At 27.9% G+C, this 13,962-nt stretch overlaps 1 protein-coding gene across 4 annotated transcripts in view; it reads left to right on the top strand.

Moving 5' to 3' along the window:
- Window positions 1–13,962, top strand: part of LOC142329688 (uncharacterized) — a 69,646-nt gene that overhangs the window by 44,490 nt on the left and 11,194 nt on the right. For all 4 annotated transcript variants that reach the window (XR_012757565.1, XR_012757563.1, XR_012757564.1 and 1 more), the window contains exon 3: window positions 12,418–12,554. Coding sequence is in view for 1 of the 4 variants with exons in the window: in XM_075374388.1 (XP_075230503.1) it covers window positions 12,418–12,554 (137 nt within the window). In the remaining 3 variants the exon portion in view is untranslated. The remainder of the gene's footprint in view (window positions 1–12,417; window positions 12,555–13,962) is intronic.

Below are 13,962 nucleotides of genomic sequence, written 5' to 3'. Positions count from 1 at the left end.
ATAGCTATCTCTTTTTTTTGCATATACCCCCTAATGAATACTCTGTTATATATGATTACAGATAATTTAGGAAGTTTTATTCAATTATTCCTTTGATTTTGTGCAAGTATACACATGTATGTCTTTTATATAAATAATGTTTGTTCTCAATCACAAATTATTTATAGTTTAAATTTGCTATATTACTTTTAGTACTTACATTTTAAGGCAAAAAAGATACTTTACTAATTATTTTAAATAAATTTAATTAGTTAACATTAATCAACACCCTGACTTATCTGAACTGTAATATTAAAAATATGAACAGAAGACCTTTTTTCTTTTTTTCATGTAACATTTGTAGGTAACTTAGTTTATTTAACAAAAATTAAAATTCTAAATAAAATTTTCACCATCTCCTTCAAGACAAGTTATATACGTGTGTTAAGTGGCATAACCATTATACATTAATGGTTGTAGGCAGTTCAATGTGACTTACAAGTCATTTAAAAATAATAAATATCCTGTGCTTACTAAGGAAGTAAGCAGTAAAATGGTTTCCTGTTTTCTTCATCACTGTTGTCAAAAGACTATAGGAACTCACTGCCGATAACCAGTAGACAGTTGCTTATTAACATTTCAAACCCACTGAAATGCAGATGATACTCAGCTCTCCAAGTGACACCTTTGTGTTCACCATGTGGTTGGCTGTATAGTGAATATCATTTCTCTGGGCCAAATCTACTCTTAACTGGTGGTTGTTGTGTACCTTATTTGCTTTCCAACATCTTATTTGCATCACAGTCATATGTTTCAACTCAGCATGACAATAGGCAAGTTCTCATTATTTTAAAACATATTAGTTTCTTTTTTTTATGTTCCTCCTTTGTTTCTATCACTTTTTTAAGGATTATTTTTCTGTGGTAGTATGTAATCAGCAGACCTGTGAGGAAATCGTAGTTCTTTTGAAATTAAACAGTCATCAAAAGCTTTCTTTGATTGCTGCTATATGTGCTGAAGTAAATATAAATTGAATTAATGTAATGTTTAATATTGGCTACAAATTATTAAATAATTATATTTTTATGAATGAAGTCCAACAATTTGTCTTATCTACTTAGAGTGACACTGAGAATGTTAAAAGTTGAAAAAATAAAGATTGTTAACTTTTAAAGACTTGCTTAGTATTTATGGAGCTCCTACAGATATTTTGAGGCCAGAGAACCCTGCTATGAGGAACTATTTTTTTCTTCCTCTTCTTTTTTTATAAAAAAAAACAAAATATTGTTTGGATAGGTTTATTAACAAGATTCGCTAAAACTCAACTGTACTGCAGAGCTTTTTATCCAAAATGAATTCTTTCTGTGTTTGATTTTTTTGTTGAACAAGATAAACTATTTGTTATCATCCTTAATTTTTAAATGTTTATTCCTTAAATAAAAATTAAATTTTCTTAGATTTAACATAGTTGTTAGATTTATTACAATTTACATTGTTAATATTCTTGTATTTGTTATTTCACTTATTTATCATTGTATACATTTTAATTGTTTTAATTTGTTTGTATTTTTATCTGTGAAGGTTATTTTTTTAATTTTAATAGTTAAATTTTATATCTTTGCTGGTTAAGTCATATGTATTACACACCAACCAGTTTGTTATTGGTTTCTTTTCTATTTTTTCTTTTGGTTGGTTTTTCTCTTATGTATGTATAAAAGCCTCCTATAATAAATTAGTATCTTATTGTGAAACTTAAGCTTTGTGGTTGTTCACACCAAATGTTTGGCTATTTAATAGTATGATATACACACCTGTAACTGTGATGTAAAATTCAAGGTCATTTACTTTTTACTTTTATTATTGAACTGGTTTCATTAAACTTCTTTTTCTCTTTGTATTTCTAAATTATGATTAATATATTAACGTATAATATTTGACCATTTATTCTGATAATTAATATTATTGAAACTGATATAGTTGATAACCTTTATGCCAACAGGCATTGCTGTTATAGTACACTATAACTTTATTCTAATTTTTAATTTGCATTACTTTCCCATCTAGATCGCTCTACTCCAGAGCTATAGCTCTAGAAGGGAAAGTATTGTCCAATTTGGGCTTATGCGTTTTCACCGGATCTTGATGTTTTGACACCTAAGGAACCCAAAAAAACATGGAAATTTTCCAGATGTTAATGTGTGTGTGTTTTCAGTTTTGGTGTCTAAATCACCTTATATCTCCATAACTACTGGACCAATTTTGATCAAATTGGTCAGATTATTTCTATATATGGGGCATTGATGCCATTAAATTTTCTGCTTAAAAGGTCCAAGGGGTGAGACTGTAGAGCAAGATCACTCTCAGTATCTTGAGATTTTGCAAACTTCATCTGATTACATTATAAATTAATCTTTACTAAATTAGAAGCCCCCAAACCCCACTGAGCCCGGTGGGACTCAAAAGTCAAAATACAAAAGTCATTCTTTTGTAACATTTTTCTTCTTTCTCTTTTTTATTGTAATCAAGACTGCTTTAAAAAAAGATTTTTTATAAAATTATTTTTGTAACATGGTCGTGTGAGGTATCAATTTATTCATTTTCTAGGGCACTGAAAACAGTTTTAATATTTAAAGTTGTTGAAGTAAAAGCTTTTTTTTTTTTAATACTACCAGATTTGAAATTTGCAGTTTTAATCTCAGCCAATATTATTATCTTGTAATTATAATGTAGGATTTTTTCATTATGTCGTTAATATATTAATTATATTTTATTTATAAATAGTCACGCCATGGGAAAGTCCTACAATTGTGTTGTCAACTTTTATTTTTTATATCGAAGATCTTATTCTCTTAGTATAATGAAATATAAATTTATTTATCAGATTTACTTTCCTAACAGTGTTATAATATAGCATATACCGTAACAAGGAGTAAATATTGGTAATCTTTAATGTGTATTTTTTTTAAATCAAGTGAAAGAATTATCAGCCGGAAACAAAGACCAACTTTGAATTCAAATATTTTTTTAATTTTATTTCAACATTCTGAATGTATGGGTGTGTGTGTGGGTTTCTGTTTGTCTTTATATTTTAGGAAATATGTCAGAATAGCACAGATGATTAATGCATGCCTTCCCATGGAGATTCACAGTTAAAGGTTCGGCCAGACCGAGAATATTTTTATTGCTAACAGCACCCCCAACACTGTTCCAGTGAACACTCCATTGCTGGGCAACAATATTAATTCCAATTATCAATACGTTTTGTCCTTACCATCCGAAATGTAACTAGCTACTGATAGTCGTGGTACAGAAATAAGGAACATCTGACTATGGATCCCAAATCAATAAAGCTGCTAGGTATCAGCAATAACATACAAGTGAATCAGTTAGTAGTCCAAGAGTACAACAAATTTGTTGAAATTTAATATAAATAGTGATTAGAAATGTTAATGTAAATATATATGTAAATTAGTTAATAAATTTAGGTATATTGAAAAATTCATTGGTTTTATTTTTAGGCTTCTAGCAACTTTTTAAGAGGAATCTTTAATACCTAAATTATATTACATTAAAAAAAATAATAGTAGCAGAAAAAAATAAGATAAAAAAATGGAAAATCTTCATCTTAAAATAGAAATAATTAAACAAATCTCAGAAAACAAATTTAATACATTTCTGTCTTTTATTTAGTTTTTAAAAATATGTCTTCAAATACAGAGAAAGAATTATGCTAAACAGTTAACCGAAATAATTTAGAGAAAACAAGAAAGTGCTCAAAAAGTATGAGAGGTTATCTCTAAAGGAAAGACTGTTTCATTGAAAAAAATTGTATTCTGTAAACTTTATATATATTTTTTATTTCTTTTAAACTACATACCTTATACCACTTCTCTATATAATCGCCACATGAATTAAGACATTTATCGTAGCGACATACCGTTGTTGTATTCTTCTGCCGCTAGTCCATTTATCCACTGATTAACAGCATTTTTAAGTTCATTGTCACCTGCAAATTGATTACCACTCAAAAATTCTTTCAATTTCGTAAACAAATTGTAATCAGAAGCAGCTAAGTCTGGACTATATGGTCGGTGATCGTAAATTTCCCATTCAAATGTTCCCAGTAAATCACATGTGGACATGTATTATTATGCAGCAGGATGATGCCGTCAGCCAGCTGCTTACATAGCTGATTTTGAATGGCGCACTGTAACCTACGTAGAGTTGTGCATTTATAGTTGTTGCACATGGCATGAAATCAATCAGCAGTATGCCAAACCAATCCCAAAAGACTGTGGCCATCAGTTTGCGTGCAAATGGCTGTGGCTTGACCTTTCTGGTTTGGTTGGTGATTGAGGATGGAGTCATTTATCTGGCTGTCCTTTTTCTCTCTGGTGTGTAATACGAAATCCATGTTTCATCACCGGTAACAATTGAGTTAAGGAACTCATCACCTTTTTCAGTGTAGCACATCAAAAATTCCAAAGCAGATCCCATTCAGATTTTTTTTTGTGATGTTCTGTTAAGACGTGCGGCACCCGACATGCACATACCTTTCTGAAGCCTAATTGTTCACGAACAATGCAACCAGTAACAGCTCTTGAAACATCAGCAAAAAGAAGAGCCAGGTTGGAAATCATTGAGTGATGATCTTTTTTGATTTCATAATCAACGCGTTTTAACAAGTCCTCGGTGATTATTGAGGGCCTCCCCCAACGTTCTTCATCATGCACATTAATTCCGTTATTTCTAAACCTTTCACACCATTTTCAGATGGTTTTTCCATTCATTACATTATCACCGTACACAGCAACTAACTGCTTATGAATTTCAGCTGGCTTAACATTTTGATGGTTTAAAAAACATACGACTCCACGTATTTCACAGTCAACAGCAACATCGATCTTCCTATCATTTTATCTCACACCTAATCAAAGATACTACAACATGACAACTTACAGTCAACAATGCAGTGAGTACATTACTAGCATTGCCATGAACAATACAGGTTTGCCAACCTTAAGAAGAGAAATTTCCCAGCGGTCTTTACTTTATAAAGATATTCCTCATTTGTTTAAAATACTTAACTCTAAAACTAAACAGCCATGTCGATGTTAAACAACCATCTCTAGACATGGAGGAATTACTGTTTAAAAATTAAACTAAAGAGGTAATAATTTGAATTAACAATTACAAAACAAGATCTTCTACTAATGGTCATGGATTTTTAAAAAAAAGAAGTTTTATGTTTTTATTTTTGAAAATCTTATTTTATAAAGCGTGGTAGAAATACTTGTTAATTAGTATTTCTTCATTATCTTTCACGTTTTTATTTTGTGTATAATATTTCCTTAGTATCTTTGCTGATTATTTAACAATCAAAATGGCTATCTTGTTACAAATTTTAAGTAATTTCTTTTGTGAATTTTTTTTTTTTGTTTTATAAAAATAGCTTAAATCATGGCATGTCTAAGTTTCAGTAAGAGAATGGATTACAACTTTTTCTGATTGTTTAAAAATTATTGTGAAAATACATTCTTTTATCTCTGTCATACTAAAATTAAACAATTCTTAAATGATAAACGAATAGAACATATAGTTTACTTTATGTAGGTTATATGTTAAAAAATATGAATGATGTTATAACATATTTTTTATTACAACATCAAAAGAGTGTGTCTAAACTAATTATGTACACTTGTCTACATACTATACTTCAAATTTTTTCTTTGTAATATTTTTAAATTATTATTTGTTTAATTTCATTTCAAAAATATATTATTCAGTTAATATAGTTATTAGTTTATGATGTATTATATTCACATAAAATATTAGAGAAACAAAAATATCATCGGCTTAGTCACAAAAATACTTACACAAAAATAACTTCGGCATACACAAAAATACAAACAGTGCATCTGAAATAAAAGGTTTTTTATCTCAATATGTACGGTATCCTACAGATATTTTCCTTTAGTTATTTATTTATTCCAGCATCATACCTTAATGTATGATCTTCCATAATCAGAACATCTTGTGAGATTTTAATATGAACTGCTTTGTTGGAGGTTCTCAATTCAAGCCTTACTTTTTATCAAGTAGACTTATTTCTTTGATTCTGTTATATTTTATAGAGAAAGTCCCTCTGGTGATCCGATTAAGTTTTTTTCAGATGTACATGGAAAATATTTTAATCAATAACTACAGTATCTATATGAAAAATTTGAAAATATTTTCATTATTTTTTGTCATCTTTGTGGGAAGTATAGGATTATTATGCTGTAATGATAAATAGAATAATATAATGTCATTCTAATATTCCAAGAATTTTAAGAAATAGTTACAAAATTTTGGGTAAAAAATAATACTCATTCCTTTCTTTTTCATCAAACATAGTAGCAAAATAATGCTTTGGCATTCCGGAGTACTTTAGTCACATTCAATAGCAATATGCTCATGTCATTTTTCTACATTTCTTTTTCTATTTTTATTTCTGACAAGCTTTTTTTTTTAGATGTATAAATTTCAGTAGGTCTTTCCCAATTTTAAATAAAAGCAACTTTTTTAAAAATATCTCTTAAGTTATCTATTTTTATGTCATCATTTTTCAAAATAATCTTTCTATCGCATTAAACACTCTTATGTTAAAAGTTTTCTAATCTTAGAAACAATTCTAGAATGAATTTTTCAGTGTAGTCTTTAATTCCCTTGACAATATTTGTTTAATATTTTCAATTGTTTGGGTGTTTATTCATTCCCAGGAAGAGAAAAAATCACCACATCTGCTGCAATTATTGTTTTGTTTTGGACTAAAATTTTCATATATCTAATGAATGAGTTATGTGTAGTAATATCCAAGCACTTTTCTTCTATAGATTTTGCAGGTTTTTTTTTTTTTTACTGATAGTTTTATTTAAACCGTGTAAAATGCCTGGATAGTATTCTTTATTAAGTAAACCACCTAATCATAAAATTTTATGGAATGGAGTCACATAAAAAATTTAACAAGCTATTAAAATAATTTTTTTATCATTGCATACTTTACTTCCATTTGAGTTGATTAAACGCTTTATTTTGATATCGGTACTGTTAACCTTTAAATTGCTGTTAGTTTAAATGCTTCAGAGCAACGTTGGATCATTAATAACTTCATTTATCATTTCCAAAGCAGTTTCTTTCAATACAATTTTTAGAAATAGTTCAACAACTTAAGAATAAATTTTGCCCATTCATCTCATTCTCAAAGTATTAGTGAATATAGTTTTACATAAACTGTGTTAAGATTTGTGACTCAATAGTTAGCCTTGATTTTTTTTAATTAACTACTTGTTTTCTTTTATTGATCATTATTATGCTTGGTCTTCCAACATATGAAGTAGAGTCGTAATGCATCACTTCAACTGATTCATAACCGTCTTGAAGCATTGTTGGCGTTTTTAAAATTCTGTAGCTTTTTGTTTTCTCCTTTCTGTTAACTGTTGTTTATATATATATAAATCTTGCTTCACTCATCCTTATTTGATATAAATAGCAAGGATCTTCATTTTCTGATACACTATGTTTCCTAATCTTAACTAATTTATCTCATTTTTTGTTCAGACAATTTAAATTTTAGTCTAGGCAATTTGGTATTTCATTACACATAAATTGATTCATGAATGTTCAATTAATTTGTTTTTTCCCTGTTAAATGTTTATTAAATTTTCCTTAGGTTTAATTATAGCATTAGTATTTTTTATTTATTTCATTACTTAGTGTTACTAGGAAGTATTTTTCCCATTAGTTTATATTACTGTTGGGAATTTTTTTTATTTTAATTCTTTGAATGGTTATATTTATGTACATCTGTATATACAGATCCAGACAATAGCTGCATGTGGTTCAATAAAAAGTATTCATAATTCTATTACAATATATTTAACTAAAAGAGAATATAACTTCAACTTGTTGAATTTTAAGCATTTGTTTTTTATATTCTTTTCAAGTCTTGTATATAGATCTACCATCATAATTATTATTCATGTTTTATCATTATCAGTTGATATACGTTTTAAATATTTTCAAAAATATTAAATAGATCTACTCATATATGTCATAAGTTTGTTCTTAATAAAAATTTAATTAAATGTAATTTCTTAAACAGAGTCTCTTATAATTATGGTTTAATTAGTTCCCTTTTCATCCATTTATTCTTGCAATCATCTTGGAAAGTTTATGATTTACGTAGACAATATTCTAGAGATTCCTGCTAAATTTTGGTTTGTATAAATATGGGTTAAAAAATACTTTGTTTTGAGGTACAGCTACTGAAAAATGTTGTTGTTATTTATGTTCAAATGATGAAATGTTGCTTCCTTGGCATTCTTGAGATGCAAACTATGGGAGAAGATTATGGCAAGTTTTTTGACCTGAAAATTGAATTTAAAAATAAATGGTTCTCACACCAGAACCTACAGTAGTTTACAAGAAATTTTTTTAAAAATCATAAAATTTGGAGTCGAAAAATATTCCTTTTCAGGTTTGACAAGTTTATTTTGTCAATAAAAAACAAATAAAAAATTTGTATAAAGTTAATTTTCAGTAAATTTATATAAGTAAAATCCATGTAAGTATTGCAAGATAACAGATTGGAATTTAAAATTTTGACTTATTTATAGCAAAAAAGACCAAAATGTGGCAGAAAATGTTGTAGTTTTTAGATCAAACCAAAAATCTGTTCGATATTACAATGTAATGTTAACCACCCAAAAAAAGTGCAAATTTAAGAAAATAACATTAACTTAACAACTGCATAAAATGTTCAAATTCTTACTACACAATCAGCCAATTGTCAAACACAATGTTCTGCATGGTATAAATTTTCTTTGTTAGCTGTCTGAATTGCATCACAATTTTTTTATATTACTTTTGTTGTTGTAGTAGTTCTGTTTCTGAAATTTTTTAGAATATCAAAAATGTTTTTGGTTTAATTTAAACTTGAAAAATATTTATACCATATTGTGGTAGTTTGTTCTATTTAAATAAAGTTCAAATTTCCAAGTTTATATCTTTTCAAAAACTTTTTTTTTTAATGATAATTCACCACATAAGCTCAAAGTGTTTGTCTTGGAAATATGAAATGGAAATTTTGTAGCATATGAAAAATTACATGGATTTGAAATCAGGACATTACTGCTAACATACTACGGAGGCCAAGATGACACTATGAAGATTGGGAACAAAACTAAATTGATTTTAGTTATTCAAATTTTGCTATAAAATTTTATTTGTTTAATGTAAGAAAATTTACATTCAGCCCAAAATAGTGCGTTTTTGCCTTAAATTGTTGAAAAAAATACTGAAGATACAGTTCTGGAATGTTTCTTTATTTTTAATTCAAAGAATTATTAAACTATCAAGTTCGGCAAAAATCAAAGAAAAATTTTCACCAACAAAGCATTTCATATCCATGTTTATATGAATTTTTTTCATTATTTTAATCGGAGGAATATACTTATAAAGTTTTTATAAACCTGTTGAAGCATAAGTTAATAAATGATAAAAATTTTACCTTTTATACTAAATTTTTGATTTGTAATTTACTACATTACTTTGTTAGCAATAATTTACTCAAAAATAATTAACCATTTAAAAAGTAGTTTAACTCAGTCAGTATCTTGTTACTAGTGAAGTCATTTGTTTTATCTACAAATTATTATTAATTTAGTATCTTAAAAAAAATTTAACTAAATATTAGATATGTATACTTTATATGAACTAGTTATTAAATTTTGATTGATCATTATATTATTAGTACTTTTTATTATTTGAAGTTTTTCATGTGTGTGAAATACTATTTTATTACATTAATTTAACTGTTACTTTAAAAGTTACATATCTTTTAATTATAAAGAGCTACATTTTTCTATGTTTAAAGTGATATGTGTAGTTTGATTTTTTTATTTATTTATAGCTTTGTATGCGTTCTTGAAAATAAAATTAATATTTAAAAAAATCAATTACTGCTAATAAAAAAGTGTACGCTTTAAAAGTGCTTCAATAAAAAATAACTCAACATATAAGATAAAATTTTATTTATTAAATATATATTGAATATCACATTATTATTAGAGGTAGTGGATACATTTTATTGTAGAAAAAATATTTTAACAATTTTGAATGTATTTGCTAAAAACCTCTCCAGCCATCTCTTTTACTTTTCTTCCATAATAAAAATGATTTATTTATATCTTCGGATAGTTGGGTTGTATATAATTTATTGTAGATCTGAAAATGTTGTTAAAATAATTGTTCAGCACAAAAATTCAGTTAAAGGTGTTCTTGATCAATGGGTAACCATCCTCCTTCCTGAACCACCAAGCTTTCTTTGAACCTCAATTTCCTCGAAGAAATCTCCATTCTATATTAAACCTGTATTTAATAATTTTGTACCAATGCATTGATGCTCGCTAAGTAAATAAAGGTTACGTTACACTTGGCCGAGTCCATAAGTTAACGAAGCTGAATAAATATCAAAAAACTTCTGAAATATCATACAAAACAGTCAGCTTTTCTTTCATAGAAATAAATATTAAAGAGACATTATGTTGAAAAAACAATTTATCAAAACTTATTCTTTTTTAATATAGAAACCTGCAATCTAAGACTTTCATTTCTTAATGAAATTTGGGAAATGATACTGGCTGTAAAATTATTTTAAATAATGCAGCAGTATTTTACAATTTTAATTCGAGAAAGTAAACTTTGAACAAAAAAATAATTGACATGAATAATAAAACTACATTTTCATGTAAAATTGTTTATGTACTTTTTAAATTTCATTTAGTTTATAAATGTCATTTGCACAGTTAGTGTGCTTTTTTATAGAATTAGAATTTTTGTAGTGCATGCATTTTGTGAAATAGGGAAATATTTTATTCTGTCGTGATTTACTAATTGTATATTTAGTTCTAAGTGCTTTGTTTTCTAAAAAGAACAAAGCAAACTTACAAAATAAACAAATAGAAGTGTTAGTGTAGCGTATAGCTTTTTTTTTTTAATTAGTGATAAATATAGTATTTCTTTGACAATATTGGACATTTGCCAAGTATCAATGATTTATTTTCTACTGAGTGCTTTATTCTACATTTAAGTTTAGACTTAATCTTTAAGAAATTGTTTAAAGAAATTGAATAGTTTCTCCTTATGCAATTAAATGAACCGTTTTTGCAGAAGCACATTTTTCTTTCTTGTTTAAAATTGATTAATCGTACAGTGTATGTTGAAAATTTATTCTTTTGTAGAACTAAATAATTAATTGTAAGCAAATCGCTTTTTACAACTTGTGCTGTATTAGATTTCATCTTTCAGCACCCAAATTTAAATGTTATTTGCTGTTGAATACTATTACTGTTTATTTTAATGAAAAATGTTGTCAAAGTAGAATTTGAAAAGTTTACTTTTTCTCTCATTTCATTTTTTATGTAATATTGATAGCAACCAAAATTGTTGTTATCTCAAAACCAGGGTTCCTTTTAGCCTCCAGGAATTACCGTTCAGGTATTACTTCAGAGGATGAATGAGGGTGATATGTATTATAGTAAATGAAGTGTAGTCTTTTACAGTCTCAGTTTGACCATTCTTGAGATGTGTGGTTAATTGAAACCCAACCACCAAAGAACACCAGTATCCACAATCTAGTTTCAAATCGGGGTTCACCGTCATTTTTCTCATCAAATTTTAAATGAACATGCGATTTACAAAATTAAAGTTAGATTCATGATGACAGAGAGAAATTCAAACTTTCTATAAAAGAAATAATAAAAAAAAAATTTTTTATTTCTGTTCAAATATGATTATATTTATCATTAATTAATTGCTCCTCATTCATTCTATAGGCATGAGCATTATCTATATATTTAAAAATACAGTCTTGACTTAAAAGAAACTGAAAATTCCCATAGGTAATATACAGAGAGAAAAAAATCAGATTGCAGTTTACAAAAAAAAATTATCAAATCTATTTAAATCAGTTTTAACAAATTTAACTTAAAAATATATTTTTTTAAAATGTTCATTTTCTAATCTTTGATGATGTATTTTCACCAAGTAAAGGCATCCAGTATTTATAATGTCCAGTATTTTCATTGATATTTTATGTATGTTGTGAACTTGCATTATATCTGTAAGTTTTGAATACATTTTGTTGTAACTTGTTATATTTATATATTATCTTCTCACATTTATTTACTTTCAGTTTATTTATTTACTTTTTATATATATAATTTGTTTGTGACACCACCATCTTTTGTCTGCTTCCTGTCACATCGCTTGGTCATATTTTTATTTAAATTTTTCTTTATTTTTATTTTGTTTTTTTTTTGTGTTGTTTTGTTGTGTTTTGCCACACATCATGCTATCATACATGTCATATATCATTCGCATGTCATGTCCCGCTAGATAATGACACTGAACCCTTCTACGGATTTGTTGGTGGCCGCTCAGTATGGTCCAGTTTCGGAGATTACATACCAGCCGCCCCAGGCATCTGAGGAGGAAGAAACAAGAAAATTGATGGCCAGTGATAACAAAGAATGGTAAGTGATAACTTTCTTCTACGTGTTTCTTATTTTTTTAAATAATAACAGTTAACATGTGGATATGGCTTTTTTGCTACAATAACATTTCATTAAGTAATTACTACATGAGATGCGGCTATTAAATAACAAGACTAATGCTGCTACAGAAGAACTATGCATGTGCCAAATCTGTATGACCGACAGCTGTGTAGCGTGAAGCCTTCTCTTTTGATTGTTGCTATTCCAGTTTTTCTGTAGACATATTAGTCTGGCCGTGGTCTTCATTTGGATAACATCTGGTTTTTTTTTTCTGAAAAAATGATGTTTTATTAGAACAAAGAATTGTGAAATTTCATATGAAACTTGGAAAAACCGCTACTGAAACTTATCCTTTATTACAAAAAAGTATATGGCAATGAATGTTTATCATGTGCTACGGTTTTTTAAGTAGTTTAAGTATTTCCAAGAAGGCCGAGAAGATGTTGAAGATGATGATCAAAATTCAAACCAATGATGATTGTTTTTTTAGATATTCTTGGAATTGTGTACCTTCACTGAGTTCCTGAAGGTCAAACTATTAATCAACATTACTACCTTGCGGTCCTTGCTCAACTCTGTGAAAAAATGACTCAAATTGTGGAAGAAAAAGCCATGACAACGCATCGGCTGACACTGCATTGTCTGTCAAGATGTTTCTAGCCAAGTATTTCATCCCAGTTAGACCATCCGCCTTATTTGCCTGACCTGGCACCATGTGACTTTTATCTGTTCTCCAAGGTCAAATCTGCATTGAAAAAGTACAAGATTTCTGGCTGTTAAAGCTGTGAAAGAAAAAGCAGCACGCATCATGAAAGAGCTCACAGAAGAAGACTTCCAGCACTGTTTCGAACAATGGAAAATTTGCATGGACCGTTGTAGGGATAGAGGAGGGGTGTGTATTAAAAGAGATAATAACTAAATACATATAAATTAAAAATAAAATATTTTACAGCATTAGTCTCATTATTTAATAGCCACACCTCATGGTTTATGTCTACCACTTAATGGAGAAAACTGAGTTTTTTGCTTTATTACCTTGTTCTTTATGCATTGTTGATGAGAGTTTCAGTTTCCCTGTTTCATTGCTTTGTTAAAAATTTATAAGTTTTATCTGCCATTTCAGTATTTTTTAAAACTTTCCCCATGATTTATTTCATTACGGCAGGTTTTTTTTGTTATTTAAAAAAATTGGAATTTTTTTCTGTTATGACAATACTGTTATGGAACGTGTATAATATTGTTAATAATCTCATTTACCAAGCAATGGAAAAGGGGTTTGAAAGACAGTAGAATTTTACGGGAACTGCTGGCATTCTTGGTTATCTGTTTTTGACAAAAATATAGTCACTTTATGCATGCATAGAACATAGTAAAGATCTTATTCTTT

The sequence above is a fragment of the Lycorma delicatula genome, chromosome 9, assembly GCF_047948215.1.
Source record: "Lycorma delicatula isolate Av1 chromosome 9, ASM4794821v1, whole genome shotgun sequence".
NCBI lineage: Eukaryota > Metazoa > Arthropoda > Insecta > Hemiptera > Fulgoridae > Lycorma > Lycorma delicatula.
The sequence above is the reverse complement of the archived record's forward strand: the minus strand, read 5'-3'. Positions and strand labels throughout refer to the sequence as shown.